This window comes from Macrosteles quadrilineatus, unplaced genomic scaffold (assembly GCF_028750875.1).
Source record: "Macrosteles quadrilineatus isolate MER2022 unplaced genomic scaffold, UCM_ALF_1.0 Scaffold_6__1_contigs__length_79288215, whole genome shotgun sequence".
Taxonomy (NCBI): Eukaryota; Metazoa; Arthropoda; class Insecta; order Hemiptera; family Cicadellidae; genus Macrosteles; species Macrosteles quadrilineatus.
In genome coordinates, this window is record NW_026542599.1 from 38,254,838 (window position 1) to 38,273,885 (window position 19,048).

Below are 19,048 nucleotides of genomic sequence, written 5' to 3' on the forward strand. Positions count from 1 at the left end.
GATATCCACAGCCAGGTGTCTAAAGACTATCCCAGTAGGAGGGACAGTGCGTAGTGTAGCCTGGTGTCCCAACCCTGCTCTGTCTCTCATAGCAGTAGCAACTGATTGTAAATGTCTCCTGATATGTTACAGTGTGGGAGATATCCACAGCCAGGTGTCTAAAGACTATCCCAGTAGGAGGGACAGTGTGTAGTGTAGCCTGGTGTCCCAACCCTGCTCTGTCTCTCGTAGCAGTAGCAACTGATTGTAAATGTCTCCTGATATGTTACAGTGTGGGAGATATCCACAGCCAGGTGTCTAAAGACTATCCCAGTAGGAGGGACAGTGCGTAGTGTAGCCTGGTGTCCCAACCCTGCTCTGTCTCTCATAGCAGTAGCAACTGATTGTAAATGTCTCCTGATATGTTACAGTGTGGGAGATATCCACAGCCAGGTGTCTAAAGACTATCCCAGTAGGAGGGACAGTGCGTAGTGTAGCCTGGTGTCCCAACCCTGCTCTGTCTCTCATAGCAGTAGCAGCTGATTGTAAATGTCCCCTGATATGTTACAGTGTGGGAGATATCCACAGCCAGGTGTCTAAAGACTATCCCAGTAGGAGGGACAGTGCGTAGTGTAGCCTGGTGTCCCAACCCTGCTCTGTCTCTCATAGCAGTAGCAGCTGAATGTAAATGTCTCCTGATATGTTACAGTGTGGGAGATATCCACAGCCAGGTGTCTAAAGACTATCCCAGTAGGAGGGACAGTGCGTAGTGTAGCCTGGTGTCCCAACCCTGCTCTGTCTCTCATAGCAGTAGCAGCTGAATGTAAATGTCCCCTGATATGTTACAGTGTGGGAGATATCCACAGCCAGGTGTCTAAAGACTATCCCAGTAGGAGGGACAGTGCGTAGTGTAGCCTGGTGTCCCAACCCTGCTCTGTCTCTCATAGCAGTAGCAACTGATTGTAAATGTCTCCTGATATGTTACAGTGTGGGAGATATCCACAGCCAGGTGTCTAAAGACTATCCCAGTAGGAGGGACAGTGCGTAGTGTAGCCTGGTGTCCCAACCCTGCTCTGTCTCTCGTAGCAGTAGCAACTGATTGTAAATGTCTCCTGATATGTTACAGTGTGGGAGATATCCACAGCCAGGTGTCTAAAGACTATCCCAGTAGGAGGGACAGTGCGTAGTGTAGCCTGGTGTCCCAACCCTGCTCTGTCTCTCATAGCAGTAGTAACTGATTGTAAATGTCTCCTGATATGTTACAGTGTGGGAGATATCCACAGCCAGATGTCTAAAGACTATCCCAGTAGGAGGGACAGTGCGTAGTGTAGCCTGGTGTCCCAACCCTGCTCTGTCTCTCATAGCAGTAGCAACTGATTGTAAATGTCTCCTGATATGTTACAGTGTGGGAGATATCCACAGCCAGATGTCTAAAGACTATCCCAGTAGGAGGGACAGTGCGTAGTGTAGCCTGGTGTCCCAACCCTGCTCTGTCTCTCATAGCAGTAGCAACTGATTGTAAATGTCTCCTGATATGTTACAGTGTGGGAGATATCCACAGCCAGATGTCTAAAGACTATCCCAGTAGGAGGGACAGTGCGTAGTGTAGCCTGGTGTCCCAACCCTGCTCTGTCTCTCATAGCAGTAGCAACTGATTGTAAATGTCTCCTGATATGTTACAGTGTGGGAGATATCCACAGCCAGACGTCTAAAGACTATCCCAGTAGGAGGGACAGTGCGTAGTGTAGCCTGGTGTCCCAACCCTGCCCTGTCTCTCATAGCAGTAGCAGCTGAATGTAAATGTCTCCTGATATGTTACAGTGTGGGAGATATCCACAGCCAGGTGTCTAAAGACTATCCCAGTAGGAGGGACAGTGCGTAGTGTAGCCTGGTGTCCCAACCCTGCTCTGTCTCTCATAGCAGTAGCAGCTGATTGTAAATGTCTCCTGATATGTTACAGTGTGGGAGATATCCACAGCCAGGTGTCTAAAGACTATCCCAGTAGGAGGGACAGTGCGTAGTGTAGCCTGGTGTCCCAACCCTGCTCTGTCTCTCATAGCAGTAGCAGCTGATTGTAAATGTCTCCTGATATGTTACAGTGTGGGAGATATCCACAGCCAGGTGTCTAAAGACTATCCCAGTAGGAGGGACAGTGCGTAGTGTAGCCTGGTGTCCCAACCCTGCTCTGTCTCTCATAGCAGTAGCAACTGATTGTAAATGTCTCCTGATATGTTACAGTGTGGGAGATATCCACAGCCAGGTGTCTAAAGACTATCCCAGTAGGAGGGACAGTGCGTAGTGTAGCCTGGTGTCCCAACCCTGCTCTGTCTCTCATAGCAGTAGCAGCTGATTGTAAATGTCTCCTGATATGTTACAGTGTGGGAGATATCCACAGCCAGGTGTCTAAAGACTATCCCAGTAGGAGGGACAGTGCGTAGTGTAGCCTGGTGTCCCAACCCTGCCCTGTCTCTCATAGCAGTAGCAGCTGAATGTAAATGTCCCCTGATATGTTACAGTGTGGGAGATATCCACAGCCAGGTGTCTAAAGACTATCCCAGTAGGAGGGACAGTGCGTAGTGTAGCCTGGTGTCCCAACCCTGCTCTGTCTCTCATAGCAGTAGCAGCTGATTGTAAATGTCTCCTGATACGTTACAGTGTGGGAGATATCCACAGCCAGGTGTCTAAAGACTATCCCAGTAGGAGGGACAGTGCGTAGTGTAGCCTGGTGTCCCAACCCTGCTCTGTCTCTCATAGCAGTGGCAGCTGATTGTAAATGTCTCCTGATATGTTACAGTGTGGGAGATATCCACAGCCAGGTGTCTAAAGACTATCCCAGTAGGAGGGACAGTGCGTAGTGTAGCCTGGTGTCCCAACCCTGCTCTGTCTCTCATAGCAGTAGCAACTGATTGTAAATGTCTCCTGATATGTTACAGTGTGGGAGATCAAATCAAATCAAATCAAAAATCACTTTATTCACATATATAAATACAGGAATACATTATCAGGGTAAGAATAGTATTCCCCCGAATGGACTGCAAGTCCGTGCTCGAGGGAAGAGCTCTTACCAGCAGGAAATAAGTTTTGGTTATTGTCCATAGGTCAAAAAAATGTGCACACTGTTTATAAATAATGTGTACATCTGTACTTAATACGTATCAGGAGCTTTTAATAAATGTATATATATGCTATATAAATATATTGTATACTAGAATTAATTAACAATAAACAGCCTTAAGCAACAATAAAAATATTAATCTATGAAGAAAAATTTATTTTGATAGCTATTATGGCGGCGTTTGATGTCAGAGATTAATTTAAATGTAAGGCGAGCGAATTAAAGCCTCTGCAGCCTCTCTTCCCACAGTCATCAGCCACTCACAGACCTTGCTTTTATACACAGCGACACTGCCTGATTCAGCATCAGTTATGTTGGGCGGCAAGTTGCGATAAAGGATGTGAGCTATGTAAAACACGTTATTTTTCAAGGAACTATATGCTAGTTGTGGAGTGCGGTATCCAAAGTTATGCCTGTGCCTAGTGTGATAACTGTGTTGTAAGTTAGAAAAAATAATTTCCTTGTTGTTCTTAATGAAAAGTAATAGTGTTTTGATAAACAATTGTCTAATATTTAAAACTGGGAATTCGGAAAAAAGTAAACTTGTTGAATAATGTTTTGGCCTTTTAAGAATAATTTTGATTAAGGTTTTCTGGGTTACGTGAAGAGGAGCCAATGTGGCAGCAGATACACCGCCCCACGCCAGTATGCCATACTGCAGCACAGACTGCACGTATGCATAGTAAACGTATCTGCAGTGATCAACCGTTAACACACGGCTTAGTTGATAAAAGGCGTAGACCAGTTTCCTCAATCTTTGCTTTACATAGATAATATGAGGAGACCATGTCATCCTTTGATCAATGATCACCCCAAGGTACTTGTATTGGTCCACACGATCGACTGTGTCACATCCGCAGGTATTAGACCACAGATCGCCACATGAATGAAGATAGAGTTTTCTAGGGCCAGGGTCACGAGTTCGAGATAAGAAAACTGGCATGCACTTGGTTTTTGATACATTCAATGTCAATGTGTTATGATCCAGCCAATTTTTTATTTTAAGTAAGTCAGATGCAGCTTGATGGTAGACATCATCCCACGTATTACCCGAGGACACTACCGCTGTGTCGTCAGCAAAAAGAAACAATTTACCATTGACTCTTAATTTAGTAATGTTATTGATATATATTAAAAAGAGAAGAGGGCCTAGGTTACTTCCTTGGACGACACCATAGTCAATGTTAGTGATATCACTATTTTCGCCATTGATAGTAACGAACTGTGATCGACCAGTCAAATAGCTGCGGAACCAGTCAAGTGATGGGTTGTCAACGCCTATCAACTGCAGTTTTGTGATTAATTTATGCCTATCAATAGAATCGAATGCTTTTGCCAAGTCTAAAAAGGTTACAAGCACACGTTTTTTATCATCAATTTTTTCATAAATATGTTTTGAGATATTAAATAAGGCATGGGTAGTGCTTACGTTAGCTCTGAACCCAAACTGTGCGTTGTCAATGATATTATTTTCCTCGAGGTATCTATACAACTGTTGCTTGACACATTTTTCAATTATCTTGGATACCGCACTAAGTAAAGAAATAGGTCTGAAATTTGATATCACATTCTTTGGGCCTGATTTATAGATCGGGATTACTTTGGCGATTTTGTAAGGATTTGGAAAAGTATTAGTTGATATACTTAAATTTACAATGTGAAATAAGGGTTGGTGTAAGACGTCTAGATTATGCTTTATCAGTTTAGAGGAAATGTCATCATACCCAGGTGCCGAGTTTCCTCTGATTTTGGTGACCACGTCTAGTAAATCTTGATGGGTAATTGGTTGCAGTGAGAACTGGGAGTTCACAGCAAAATCAGCATCCTCTATTTCGACATGACCAACAGGCTGCAAAGCCCCGGCTAGCTGGGATCCGACGGAAGCAAAGTATTTGTTAAATTTATCACAGATGGAGGGGACAGTGTCGCTGTGTGCGCCAAATGCGCCGACTGGAAATTTGCATTTGGGATCTGCGCGGCCCGCTACTTCGTTCACTATATTCCAAAATTTCTTTGGATCTCCTTGAGCGTCATTGATTTTATTTTTGTAAAAATCGTATTTTGCCTTTTTTAGTGTAGATTTTAATATGTTTCTGTATCTAACATAGCGCGCACGCAGTCTAGTATTAAGGGGTGTTTATTGGTTAGTCTACTTAATTTGTCCCGATGACGTATTGATTTTAAGAGACCGTTAGTTATCCACGGTTTTATCTTGAACGTTTTAGCGGTAGTGGTAACGGTAGATGAATTACGTTCAACAATGGTAATAAGTATATCATTAAAGATTTTTGCGGCAGAATGGACATCTATTGATGTATAGATTAGATCCCAGTTTTGAACGAGGAGATCTTGCCTAACATGTTCCCAGTTGATTGATTTTTGAGAGTGGTTGTTTACTCTCGGATTTGTTTTGGCGGTACTTTTAATTTCGAGACAAATACTGTAGTGGTCTGTGACTGAGGTCTGTAGGACGGCTGAGTTGGCTGTAAAGTTGGGCGGAAGTTTGACAAAGTAATGATCTATACACGTGTTACTTATTGGCCTTGTTACTTTGTCTATACACTGGATGAATCCTAGGTCACTCAGTATGTCTAAGTAACGGTCTTCCAAAGAATTTAATTGGGGGCTCAAAATGTCACAGTTGATGTCACCTGCAATTATTTTCATGCTAGAACAATTTGTTGAATTTGTTATATAATCATGTAAGCTATCAATAAAAATTTGCAAAGACGAAGCAGGACTGCGATATATGGCAGTTAAGTTGCAATTCACGCCTGCCCACGTAAAAGTCAATGAAAGACTCGTAGCGACACCGCCAATCAATAGCTGGTTACAGGAAGTTGATAATGAATTATCTATGTATATTACTATTCCATCGTTCTGATTCAAGTTGTTGTAGCTTCTAAATATGTTATAGCCATCAATAGCCAACAAATCACTATCATCATTTAACCAAGCTTCAGTCAGAATAATACAATGAAATTTGTTTTTTATACCCTGAAGTGTTAATAGTAGGTCATCTATGTTTTTATTGTAGCTCCTGATATTTTGATGAAAGACTCTAAACTTACAAAACGAGTTACTACTATCTAAATTATCATCAAATAATTTGTGATTCGGATTAACAATTTCTTTACAAATAACGAAGGGAGATTCATCGTAATCTATGTTCATTATCGGACAGAACTATCGCTCTGCCAGCCAGAGGCGCAGCGTGCCGTCAACGGTATTCGTCAAGTACAATGGGGAATGTATTGAATGTTTGCGTCAAGTCAACAAGGACGAAATCTATTGTTGCTATCCAACTATTACATAGCTATACTTGGAATAAATTCCAAACTATTTAGCTATTTTAAATATCAAATCGTGCTGGATTTCAGAAAATTGTTTGGCTATTCGAAATAAAATCATGAACTGAATTCCAGAAAATAATGAAATAATTTGATATGTAAAATATTTGATTAAATATGCTGATTACATATTTTAGTTAAGGAAAGTATTTTCAAGATATCCACAGCCAGGTGTCTAAAGACTATCCCAGTAGGAGGGACAGTGCGTAGTGTAGCCTGGTGTCCCAACCCTGCTCTGTCTCTCATAGCAGTAGCAGCTGAATGTAAATGTCTCCTGATATGTTACAGTGTGGGAGATATCCACAGCCAGGTGTCTAAAGACTATCCCAGTAGGAGGGACAGTGCGTAGTGTAGCCTGGTGTCCCAACCCTGCCCTGTCTCTCATAGCAGTAGCAGCTGAATGTAAATGTCTCCTGATATGTTACAGTGTGGGAGATATCCACAGCCAGGTGTCTAAAGACTATCCCAGTAGGAGGGACAGTGCCTAGTGTAGCCTGGTGTCCCAACCCTGCTCTGTCTCTCATAGCAGTAGCAACTGATTGTAAATGTCTCCTGATATGTTACAGTGTGGGAGATATCCACAGCCAGGTGTCTAAAGACTATCCCAGTAGGAGGACAGTGCGTAGTGTAGCCTGGTGTCCCAACCCTGCCCTGTCTCTCATAGCAGTAGCAGCTGAATGTAAATGTCTCCTGATATGTTACAGTGTGGGAGATATCCACAGCCAGGTGTCTAAAGACTATCCCAGTAGGAGGGACAGTGCGTAGTGTAGCCTGGTGTCCCAACCCTGCTCTGTCTCTCATAGCAGTAGCAACTGATTGTAAATGTCTCCTGATATGTTACAGTGTGGGAGATATCCACAGCCAGATGTCTAAAGACTATCTCAGTAGGAGGACAGTGCGTAGTGTAGCCTGGTGTCCCAACCCTGCCCTGTCTCTCATAGCAGTAGCAGCTGATTGTAATGTCTCCTGATATGTTACAGTGTGGGAGATATCCACAGCCAGATGTCTAAAGACTATCCCAGTAGGAGGGACAGTGCGTAGTGTAGCCTGGTGTCCCAACCCTGCTCTGTCTCTCATAGCAGTAGCAGCTGAATGTAAATGTCTCCTGATATGTTACAGTGTGGGAGATATCCACAGCCAGGTGTCTAAAGACTATCCAGTAGGAGGGACAGTGCGTAGTGTAGCCTGGTGTCCCAACCCTGCCCTGTCTCTCATAGCAGTAGCAGCTGAATGTAAATGTCTCCTGATATGTTACAGTGTGGGAGATATCCACAGCCAGACGTCTAAAGACTATCCCAGTAGGAGGGACAGTGCGTAGTGTAGCCTGGGTGTCCCACCCTGCTCTGTCTCTCATAGCAGTAGCAGCTGAATGTAAATGTCTCCTGATATGTTACAGTGTGGGAGATATCCACAGCCAGGTGTCTAAAGACTATCCCAGTAGGAGGGACAGTGCGTAGTGTAGCCTGGTGTCCCAACCCTGCTCTGTCTCTCATAGCAGTAGCAGCTGAATGTAAATGTCTCCTGATATGTTACAGTGTGGGAGATATCCACAGCCAGATGTCTAAAGACTATCCCAGTAGGAGGGACAGTGCGTAGTGTTATATCGTCAATATACGTGATTCAATTGATTTGATATCACGGACGATTAAACATTTAAAAAAATGACAAAATAAGTGTTAACAAAAACCATCTTCTTTATTACATTAAAACAACAACTAAAACTCTTATTTGTTTTTAACCAAAAACAATTTAAAAACATCTGACTATATAATATTTTATCTATATAAGAAAACAGTCTTTTGGCAAAGAAATAAGAATATTATATTGAGGTGTTTTTCTTTGTAAATGATTTATCATCGTGCGTCAATCATCCCCCCCAAAACCCTCAATATATTTTAAATCTTCCTCTTTCTAGACCTTAAGTTATACACAGGTGATGCATTGTTATGGTCTTCTGCTTCTTGTTCATCATCTTCGGCTTGAGTTGCTTCACGGAGAGTTTGCGGAAGTAATTTCAACTCCGACATGTGTACCTTAATTGGTGGATCAGACCTCAAGAGGTACACTCCCTTCCCTAGCTTGTGTTCCACTTCAAAAGGTCCAAGCCATTTCCGTGCCATCCCTGCATGCACATTTTTAAGCTTACTACTCAAGGGATGGTTTCGCCGAAGAACCAACGTACCCGGTTTCAGGTCCTGCTCTTCAGGTACATCGTTTCTCTCAGCTTCCTCATCGAACTCTCTTCAGCTTGTCGATTCATATGTTTGATTTGTTTCACGTTTTCTTCATGCCATGCAGTCAAATTTATAGTTTCAGGAGAGTTTTCATGCATGAAGTTCCAATTCATTTAATTTATCAGAGTTACCATCGAAATTTGTTTCTAATTTTGTAATTTTATCAATGGTCACGACAACATCTGACTCCAATGATTCAATTCTTTTGTCTAATTTTGAATAGTTGTGAGAAATTTGTTCCATAAATGATGACATTTTACTATTAATATCTGCCGACTGTGTGTCAAGTTTCTCAGTAATATCTGCCGACTGTGTGTCAAGTTTCTCAGATTGGATATCTAGTTTCTCTGAAATTTTGGACAGTAGAGTACTCACCGGGTCAGGTTGTGATATTTGTTCTACCAACTGGGTATTTCGTCCTACCCGTGGTCGAAGCTCGTAGGCTTTACTTCCTGTCTCCTTCTCCTCACTTTCTTCCAGGCCTTTCTCCAGCATTTCAGTTGTCAAATCTTCAACTCCTAATTTTGTCATTTCTTAATTAAAAGTCCTGTCACGGTTGCCAATTTATATCGTCAATATACGTGATTCAATTGATTTGATATCACGGACGATTAAACATAAAAAAAAAATGACAAAATAAGTGTTAACAAAAACCATCTTCTTTATTACATTAAAACAACAACTAAAACTCTTATTTGTTTTTAACCAAAAACAATTTAAAAACATCTGACTATATAATATTTTATCTATATAAGAAAACAGTCTTTTGGCAAAGAAATAAGAATATTATATTGAGGTGTTTTCTTTGTAAATGATTTATCATCGTACGTCAAGTGTAGCCTGGTGTCCCAACCCTGCTCTGTCTCTCATAGCAGTAGCAGCTGAATGTAAATGTCTCCTGATATGTTACAGTGTGGGAGATATCCACAGCCAGATGTCTAAAGACTATCCCAGTAGGAGGGACAGTGCGTAGTGTAGCCTGGTGCCCCAACCCTGCTCTGTCTCTCATAGCAGTAGCAACTGATTGTAAATGTCTCCTGATATGTTACAGTGTGGGAGATATCCACAGCCAGATGTCTAAAGACTATCCCAGTAGGAGGGACAGTGCGTAGTGTAGCCTGGTGTCCCAACCCTGCTCTGTCTCTCATAGCAGTAGCAGCTGATTGTAAATGTCTCCTGATATGTTACAGTGTGGGAGATATCCACAGCCAGATGTCTAAAGACTATCCCAGTAGGAGGGACAGTGCGTAGTGTAGCCTGGTGTCCCAACCCTGCTCTGTCTCTCATAGCAGTAGCAGCTGGATGTAAATGTCTCCTGATATGTTACAGTGTGGGAGATATCCACAGCCAGATGTCTAAAGACTATCCCAGTAGGAGGGACAGTGCGTAGTGTAGCCTGGTGTCCCAACCCTGCTCTGTCTCTCGTAGCAGTAGCAGCTGATTGTAAATGTCTCCTGATATGTTACAGTGTGGGAGATATCCACAGCCAGATGTCTAAAGACTATCCCAGTAGGAGGGACAGTGCGTAGTGTAGCCTGGTGTCCCAACCCTGCTCTGTCTCTCGTAGCAGTAGCAGCTGATTGTAAATGTCTCCTGATATGTTACAGTGTGGGAGATATCCACAGCCAGGTGTCTAAAGACTATCCCAGTAGGAGGGACAGTGCAAAGTGTAGCCTGGTGTCCCAGCCCTGCTCTGTCTCTCGTAGCAGTAGCAGCTGAATGTAAATGTCTCCTGATATGTTACAGTGTGGGAGATATCCACAGCCAGATGTCTAAAGACTATCCCAGTAGGAGGGACAGTGCGTAGTGTAGCCTGGTGCCCCAACCCTGCTCTGTCTCTCATAGCAGTAGCAACTGATTGTAAATGTCTCCTGATATGTTACAGTGTGGGAGATATCCACAGCCAGGTGTCTAAAGACTATCCCAGTAGGAGGGACAGTGCGTAGTGTAGCCTGGTGTCCCAACCCTGCTCTGTCTCTCATAGCAGTAGCAGCTGAATGTAAATGTCTCCTGGTATGTTACAGTGTGGGAGATATCCACAGCCAGGTGTCTAAAGACTATCCCAGTAGGAGGGACAGTGCGTAGTGTAGCCTGGTGCCCCAACTCTGCTCTGTCTCTCATAGCAGTAGCAGCTGATTGTAAATGTCTCCTGATATGTTACAGTGTGGGAGATATCCACAGCCAGGTGTCTAAAGACTATCCCAGTAGGAGGGACAGTGTGTAGTGTAGCCTGGTGTCCCAACCCTGCTCTGTCTCTCATAGCAGTAGCAGCTGATTGTAAATGTCTCCTGATATGTTACAGTGTGGGAGATATCCACAGCCAGATGTCTAAAGACTATCCCAGTAGGAGGGACAGTGCGTAGTGTAGCCTGGTGTCCCAACCCTGCTCTGTCTCTCATAGCAGTGGCAGCTGATTGTAAATGTCTCCTGATATGTTACAGTGTGGGAGATATCCACAGCCAGGTGTCTAAAGACTATCCCAGTAGGAGGGACAGTGTGTAGTGTAGCCTGGTGTCCCAACCCTGCTCTGTCTCTCATAGCAGTGGCAGCTGATTGTAAATGTCTCCTGATATGTTACAGTGTGGGAGATATCCACAGCCAGGTGTCTAAAGACTATCCCAGTAGGAGGGACAGTGCGTAGTGTAGCCTGGTGTCCCAACCCTGCTCTGTCTCTCATAGCAGTGGCAGCTGATTGTAAATGTCTCCTGATATGTTACAGTGTGGGAGATATCCACAGCCAGGTGTCTAAAGACTATCCCAGTAGGAGGGACAGTGTGTAGTGTAGCCTGGTGTCCCAACCCTGCTCTGTCTCTCGTAGCAGTAGCAGCTGATTGTAAATGTCTCCTGATATGTTACAGTGTGGGAGATATCCACAGCCAGATGTCTAAAGACTATCCCAGTAGGAGGGACAGTGCGTAGTGTAGCCTGGTGTCCCAACCCTGCTCTGTCTCTCATAGCAGTGGCAGCTGATTGTAAATGTCTCCTGATATGTTACAGTGTGGGAGATATCCACAGCCAGACGTCTAAAGACTATCCCAGTAGGAGGGACAGTGCGTAGTGTAGCCTGGTGCCTCAACCCTGCTCTGTCTCTCATAGCAGTAGCAACTGATTGTAAATGTCTCCTGATATGTTACAGTGTGGGAGATATCCACAGCCAGATGTCTAAAGACTATCCCAGTAGGAGGGACAGTGCGTAGTGTAGCCTGGTGTCCCAACCCTGCTCTGTCTCTCGTAGCAGTAGCAGCTGATTGTAAATGTCTCCTGATATGTTACAGTGTGGGAGATATCCACAGCCAGGTGTCTAAAGACTATCCCAGTAGGAGGGACAGTGCGTAGTGTAGCCTGGTGTCCCAACCCTGCTCTGTCTCTCATAGCAGTAGCAGCTGATTGTAAATGTCTCCTGATATGTTACAGTGTGGGAGATATCCACAGCCAGGTGTCTAAAGACTATCCCAGTAGGAGGGACAGTGCGTAGTGTAGCCTGGTGTCCCAACCCTGCTCTGTCTCTCATAGCAGTGGCAGCTGATTGTAAATGTCTCCTGATATGTTACAGTGTGGGAGATATCCACAGCCAGATGTCTAAAGACTATCCCAGTAGGAGGGACAGTGCGTAGTGTAGCCTGGTGTCCCAACCCTGCTCTGTCTCTCATAGCAGTAGCAGCTGAATGTAAATGTCTCCTGATATGTTACAGTGTGGGAGATATCCACAGCCAGATGTCTAAAGACTATCCCAGTAGGAGGGACAGTGCGTAGTGTAGCCTGGTGTCCCAACCCTGCTCTGTCTGTCATAGCAGTAGCAGCTGAATGTAAATGTCTCCTGATATGTTACAGTGTGGGAGATATCCACAGCCAGGTGTCTAAAGACTATCCCAGTAGGAGGGACAGTGCGTAGTGTAGCCTGGTGTCCCAACCCTGCTCTGTCTCTCATAGCAGTAGCAGCTGATTGTAAATGTCTCCTGATATGTAACAGTGTGGGAGATATCCACAGCCAGATGTCTAAAGACTATCCCAGTAGGAGGGACAGTGCGTAGTGTAGCCTAGTGTCCCAACCCTGCTCTGTCTCTCATAGCAGTGGCAGCTGATTGTAAATGTCTCCTGATATGTTACAGTGTGGGAGATATCCACAGCCAGATGTCTAAAGACTATCCCAGTAGGAGGGACAGTGCGTAGTGTAGCCTGGTGTCCCAACCCTGCTCTGTCTCTCATAGCAGTAGCAGCTGAATGTAAATGTCTCCTGATATGTTACAGTGTGGGAGATATCCACAGCCAGATGTCTAAAGACTATCCCAGTAGGAGGGACAGTGCGTAGTGTAGCCTGGTGTCCTAACTCTGCTCTGTCTCTCATAGCAGTGGCAGCTGATTGTAAATGTCTCCTGATATGTTACAGTGTGGGAGATATCCACAGCCAGGTGTCTAAAGACTATCCCAGTAGGAGGGACAGTGCGTAGTGTAGCCTGGTGCCCCAACCCTGCTCTGTCTCTCATAGCAGTGGCAGCTGATTGTAAATGTCTCCTGATATGTTACAGTGTGGGAGATATCCACAGCCAGGTGTCTAAAGACTATCCCAGTAGGAGGGACAGTGCGTAGTGTAGCCTGGTGTCCCAACCCTGCTCTGTCTCTCATAGCAGTAGCAACTGATTGTAAATGTCTCCTGATATGTTACAGTGTGGGAGATATCCACAGCCAGGTGTCTAAAGACTATCCCAGTAGGAGGGACAGTGCGTAGTGTAGCCTGGTGTCCCAACCCTGCTTTGTCTCTCATAGCAGTAGCAGCTGATTGTAAATGTCTCCTGATATGTTACAGTGTGGGAGATATCCACAGCCAGGTGTCTAAAGACTATCCCAGTAGGAGGGACAGTGCGTAGTGTAGCCTGGTGTCCCAACCCTGCTCTGTCTCTCATAGCAGTAGCAGCTGATCGTAAATGTCTTCTAATCAACCCTGGCGTCGGAGATTCTCTAGTCATTGAGAAAACAGACTCTGTCCTCAGTGAACCTCCAGTACAAGATGGGCAAGGTAGGAAATAATCAACGTGTCTCTACCGGATGTTGAAAATACTGAGAAGCCTTTGATTTGTTCTAGTGATTTACTAAATTCACTGTAAAGGTTACATTTCAAATTTATGAATTGCAGTGGTGTGTCGAAATAAGCCTAAAGTCGTTGTTCTTACAGGGGAGTATGAGGGAATTCACCAAAGGTCATTGATTTTACTTAGTGCAAATTCATTTAAAGTCATGGATTTTACTTGGGATGACTATATTTACAAAAATGTCACTGATTTTACTAGAGAGTGAAAAAATTCACTGTAAAGCAGTCTAATGGCATAGTGTAGCTCCGTTGGTTTGGAGTTCAGGTTCGGCTGTAGGTCCAATGTATACGGTACAGGTCTCTCAAGCCAGGAGGACTTTGTCCACTAAAATTGTTTGTATTTTGTGTAGTTCCTGAGAGAGTAGCCGTAGCAGTCCAATGGCAGCAAGCAGAGGGAGAGGAATGGGACCGAGGTATCAGAGTCATTGCCAATCACTTCCGGGAGATCAAACAGGTCTGTCCAATCTTTGACTATGGAGAAGTGTAGACATTCCATTCCCATGTTAAGGCCCGTTCACTAGGGGCGAGTTTACAAGCTACATGCCAGCGTGTAAGAAGCCGGCGAGTTGGCGAGTGTGCTTGTATTCGTTCACACGGAACTTGTCCACTCGCCAACTCGCAGACGTTTAGAAAGACGTCGGCGAGTGCGCTTGTAGTCGTTCACACGATGCTTTTTCCACTCGCTCAGTTGCTGGCTTGAAACAAATCCTCCAACATCTTTGAGTAACAAGCGCACAAGCACAAGCAACTGTGTTCACACTGGGCTACTTTACACGCCTACTCGCTCAAAAGCTGGCGAGTTGGCGTGTAAAGTAGCGGCAGCGTCAACTTTTTCCAGAGTTTTTTTACAAGCAGCTTTTGAGCGAGTACGTCGTTCACACTGAGCTATTTTACTAGCTGCGTGTAAAAAAGCCGGCGTGTAGCTTGTAAACTCGCTCCGTGTGAACGGGGCTTTAGTCCCTCAGAGTGTGCTGATGTTGATCTACTGATTCATTTCAAATACACCAATTTGTGATCCAACCCAAACTGAAAAGGAAAACTAATTGTGAATATGGCCTTTATTAAATTTTATAGTATCCAAAACTAAAGGACAAAGATAATTTAGACAAACGAAACAAAATGGATACCACTTGTGATGTATACACAACTACAACTGTTGTGATGTATATCGTTAATGGTATATCACAGACAGCTCGTGCAGATAAGTGGGTTAAACATGAACGAATTATCAAATTTGGGAGGTGAAAAGTTAATTCTTGGTGAAATGATCTGATTCTCACTAATTTTCACCTTTTTCCCAAAAAAATATTGTTTTTTTGTGTTTAGGCTTAGTAAGTGATGTTTCTATTTCGTTTGTATTTTTTAACATTTTTATATGGGAACGGTTCTACCCCTGGACAAATGGCATCCGGGACCAAAACCTACCTCTGAGAATGGATCAAAAGGGAAACCTTCAGTTTTGGAGGACTAGAGGTAGGACTGTTCCCCCACATATTAGAACAGAATTAAATGGCGTAGCGCCGTAGATAAACATGAACATGATGAGTTCATCTAGTAAAAAAAAAATTAATTTGCTAAAGTTTTTGTTCTTTTACTCATGTTTCCCTCATGGCGTTACCAGGTAACCTGGCATGGACGAGGTGACTACTTCGCTACAGTGATGCCCGAGGGTGAGAACAGATCCGTGTTGATTCACCAACTGTCCAAGAGAAGATCAATGTTGCCCTTCAGTAGACCCAAGGGTAGGGTCCAGTGTGTACTCTTCCACCCTGTCAGGCCTTACTTCTTTGTGGCGGTAAGTTGTGGTCACTTAACCAATGGTAAGAGTACTTAATAAATAAAGAAACTGTAATACATTGTGAATTCAGGACTTATACTTAAAGAGCAGGTTAGAAATGTTCAAATAATTTCCAGAAAGAAAGGTACATTAGTCTAGGACAAAATATAAAAGTTTTTTTTAGGGAAAACAACTTGCCTTTAAGAACTTATTAAGGGGAAAGGGAGGATACACAACTAACTCACCTGAAGAAAGAGTCCCAGGAAGATAAAAGAACACAAAAAGTAACTGAAAAAGGGGCTGATATTTCGCCCCTTTCAGGAGCTTCGTCGGAGGTAGAATCTGGTCGTTCTACCTCTGAAGAAGATCCTGAAAGGAGCGAAATATCAGCCCCTTTTTCAGTTACTTTTTCGTGTTCTTTTAACTTCTTGGGACTCTTTCTTTAGGTGAGTTAAATGTGTATCCTTCATTACTTAGTTATGTTTTGTGACTTTTGGTCTTCAAACTATAACCAAAGTTCCTAAGCCATTCTGAGAATAGTTAACCAATAATTTGTCAAATGAATTAATAAATTAGAGTGTTAAAACATATTGGAAGAGTATTTGACCATGAATCAATTTTAAGAGTAGTTTATCAGTAATAAGAGCCAATTGTGAGAGTTTTTGTCTTTACTTACTACTAGTGGCTTGTAGGGACATAAGTCCCTAAAAAGCTCAAATGTAAAACAACTTTTTGCAATACCGGTATTTAAACAAACTCAGAATAACATTATCTATGTGTCAGAATAGGCATCCCTACACCATATCTTTTGTGTAAAAACCAGTTTGTTGTTCTTCTTTGTTTGTTTTTGTTGATGTCATTTTCAATAAATAATTTGAATCACTCCAGTGGTTTAACATGAAAAGGCAGCAAACATATCATTGTTTGTGAATAAATACTGGTTTACTAAGGTAGCTTTGGTCTTGTGGTTAATGAGGATAAATAAAAGCTTCCCTGTTTGGAATTTTAAAAATTCATTGGAGGTTCGCCTTCAGATGAATTGAAGACGCCTGCAATTTCATCTGCAGTAGGCTTATTATACCTACGACGATCCATATTTATCCTGTCTACAAACCTAAGTTCTAATTCACTGTCACCTTGTACAACCATTTCTTCCAAAGCTCTTTTGTAAATTTGTGCAAATGGATTTTCTAATAGAATTTCAGCTAACGAAGGAATGCAAATACACCATTTTAGAACCAATAACATTTATAGGTTATTTTAGTTGTATATATTTACACAACCTTAACCTTAAAATGTGTAGAAATATAAAGAAAACAACATCATTTAAAATAAACTTGAACATATGATTTAAAAATAAAAACAAAACAGAAGTTAGATTTAATTTCGACTCTTTGATTATTTATACAGAATATTTATTCTATGTCGTTTATTCCTTTAAAACGACAATAACATAAAAGCATGAAAAAATGAAACTTGAGTATATGATTTAAATATAAACAAATAATGCAGACGTTTTTCCGACTAATCTTCAATATTTCAGTTTTATTATAGTATACATTTCATAGTTGACTGGCTAAAAGTAAACCAAATGCGTGTATTGATAACTGTTTTCAAATCTGTGGCACAGCTGTTTTAATTTCAAAAGATGTAAACAAATTAAACCCCATGTTGTTTTAATGGGAAAAGTTTTATTCTGTTGCGAATTTATGGTAAAAAAATAAGAAAAATGAATAGTTTTCCCTCAAAATTCACGTCAAGACCTTTAAAATAAGACCCCTCCCATCCTTCTACGGCCATCCAGTCACTCACAATTTCTTTACAAAAATTTGACTTACGGAATTATATATATAGATATTATTTTTTAAACAATATTTATCTTCAGCCTGATGTTTGTGTCTTTAATGTTTCAATGTTTGTAAGTAAATCATGTCTTTATGAAAATTTCAGACTCAGCATAATGTCAGAGTGTACGATGTTGTCAAACAAGAAATGGTGAAGAAATTGTACTCAAACTCCCGATGGATTTCAAGCATGTCTATACATCCAGGTGAATTTTATGTGACATTTTATACTTGTTTATTTTTAAAAGTTTGTATAATTAATTGATTAAATTAAAGTCATAAACTCAGCTATGTCAAAATCCATGTATAAGTTTTTGTTCTTTGTGTGTTTATTTGATTTAGTAATTATTTTATTCATAAATATATGAAGGAATGAAAGATTGCAGTAGATGGTTTTGGTTTTTTAAAAGGTCTAATGAAAAGAGCCAAATAATTATCAAACAAATTTTTAGTACTGTGGGAATAAAATTTTAGTTTGTGTTTGTCTTCAAAAATATAACTTAATTTTTGTATAGTAAAACCTTGCAAACCTGCATCTAGGGAAAAACCTCTTTCCTATTAATAGTTCTGTTGATTCTAAATTGATCCCTCTATTTTTTTAATCAAGTAATCTTAGACTTTTTATCTATGCCAAGAGTGGTCAGAACATCTATTGAATTATGACTCATGTGCAATATTATTTTGTTGAATTGTTGTAAAACTTGTCATCTCTAAGTGAAACTGGCAGATTGTGAATCTGACTAATCACATGCTGTTATCCGATTGTGATATGAAAAGTCCCGCTCATTTGTCTGATCCTCTCCTCGCGCCACAAACCCTTTTGTAACTACTTGGTATTAAAACCATGGTTGCTTAACCAAAAATGATCATCGGCAGTACAACATGTACTTTTCACCTTTTATTTGTATGAACATGACCCAGTGGGTAAAAACAATGAGTAGTGCTTTATTTCCGTATCCTTTATGTAACTATGTGCACATTTATAACAGTTTTGTGTTACTAGGAGGTGACAATCTGCTGGTAGGCACGTATGACTGCAAGGTGTTGTGGTTCGACCTGGACCTCTCCACCAAACCATACAAGACTCTAAGGCTTCACAGTACTGCAGTGAGGAGTGTGGCTTATCACAGGACATATCCATTGTTTGCATCTGGATCTGACGATACAAGCCTTATCATTTCACATGGCATGGTCTACAAGTGAGTTTGAGTTTGCATTGTTTTAAGAGAACTCCAATCATCCGAATCGATTAGGACCGTACCATATTCGCATAATCAAACATTTGGATAGTTGGATTTTTTTTACAAAATTCAGGGTAAACTTATTCAATTTGTCCTTACGTGTCTGCAAAGATATTGCGATTAAAAAATTCACACTTTCGCTGCCATTGCGAAAAGACAAAGATGACAGTCTAGACGCAAACTCCCGCTGGTTGCGTCGTATCTAGTAATGCGTGTTGTGTTTTTAATGTTTTGATGCCTGATGATGGTTTCAGTGTTGAACCGAAATTAGCTGCTACTGCAACCATTTGGATTGCATAAAATACAGCTATTTAAACCACTTACAATGATGAAGTCTATCAGACAGTGACAAATGTTTAAGATTTCGCTGAGATCGTGAAAGACAATGATGATGTCTACTTGACCGCTGGAGATTGAACCTT

General features: G+C 41.9%; 1 protein-coding gene across 1 annotated transcript in view; it reads left to right on the forward strand.

The window, feature by feature from the left end:
• Positions 1-18,588, forward strand: part of LOC128997468 (ribosome biogenesis protein BOP1 homolog) — a 28,347-nt gene extending 9,759 nt beyond the window's left edge. The window contains exons 9-13 of the mRNA XM_054423107.1: positions 13,483-13,692; positions 14,115-14,218; positions 15,386-15,559; positions 17,492-17,591; positions 18,389-18,588. Of these exons, the coding sequence (XP_054279082.1) occupies positions 13,483-13,692; positions 14,115-14,218; positions 15,386-15,559; positions 17,492-17,591; positions 18,389-18,588 (788 nt within the window). The remainder of the gene's footprint in view (positions 1-13,482; positions 13,693-14,114; positions 14,219-15,385; positions 15,560-17,491; positions 17,592-18,388) is intronic.
• The last annotated feature ends 460 nt before the right edge of the window (positions 18,589-19,048 follow it).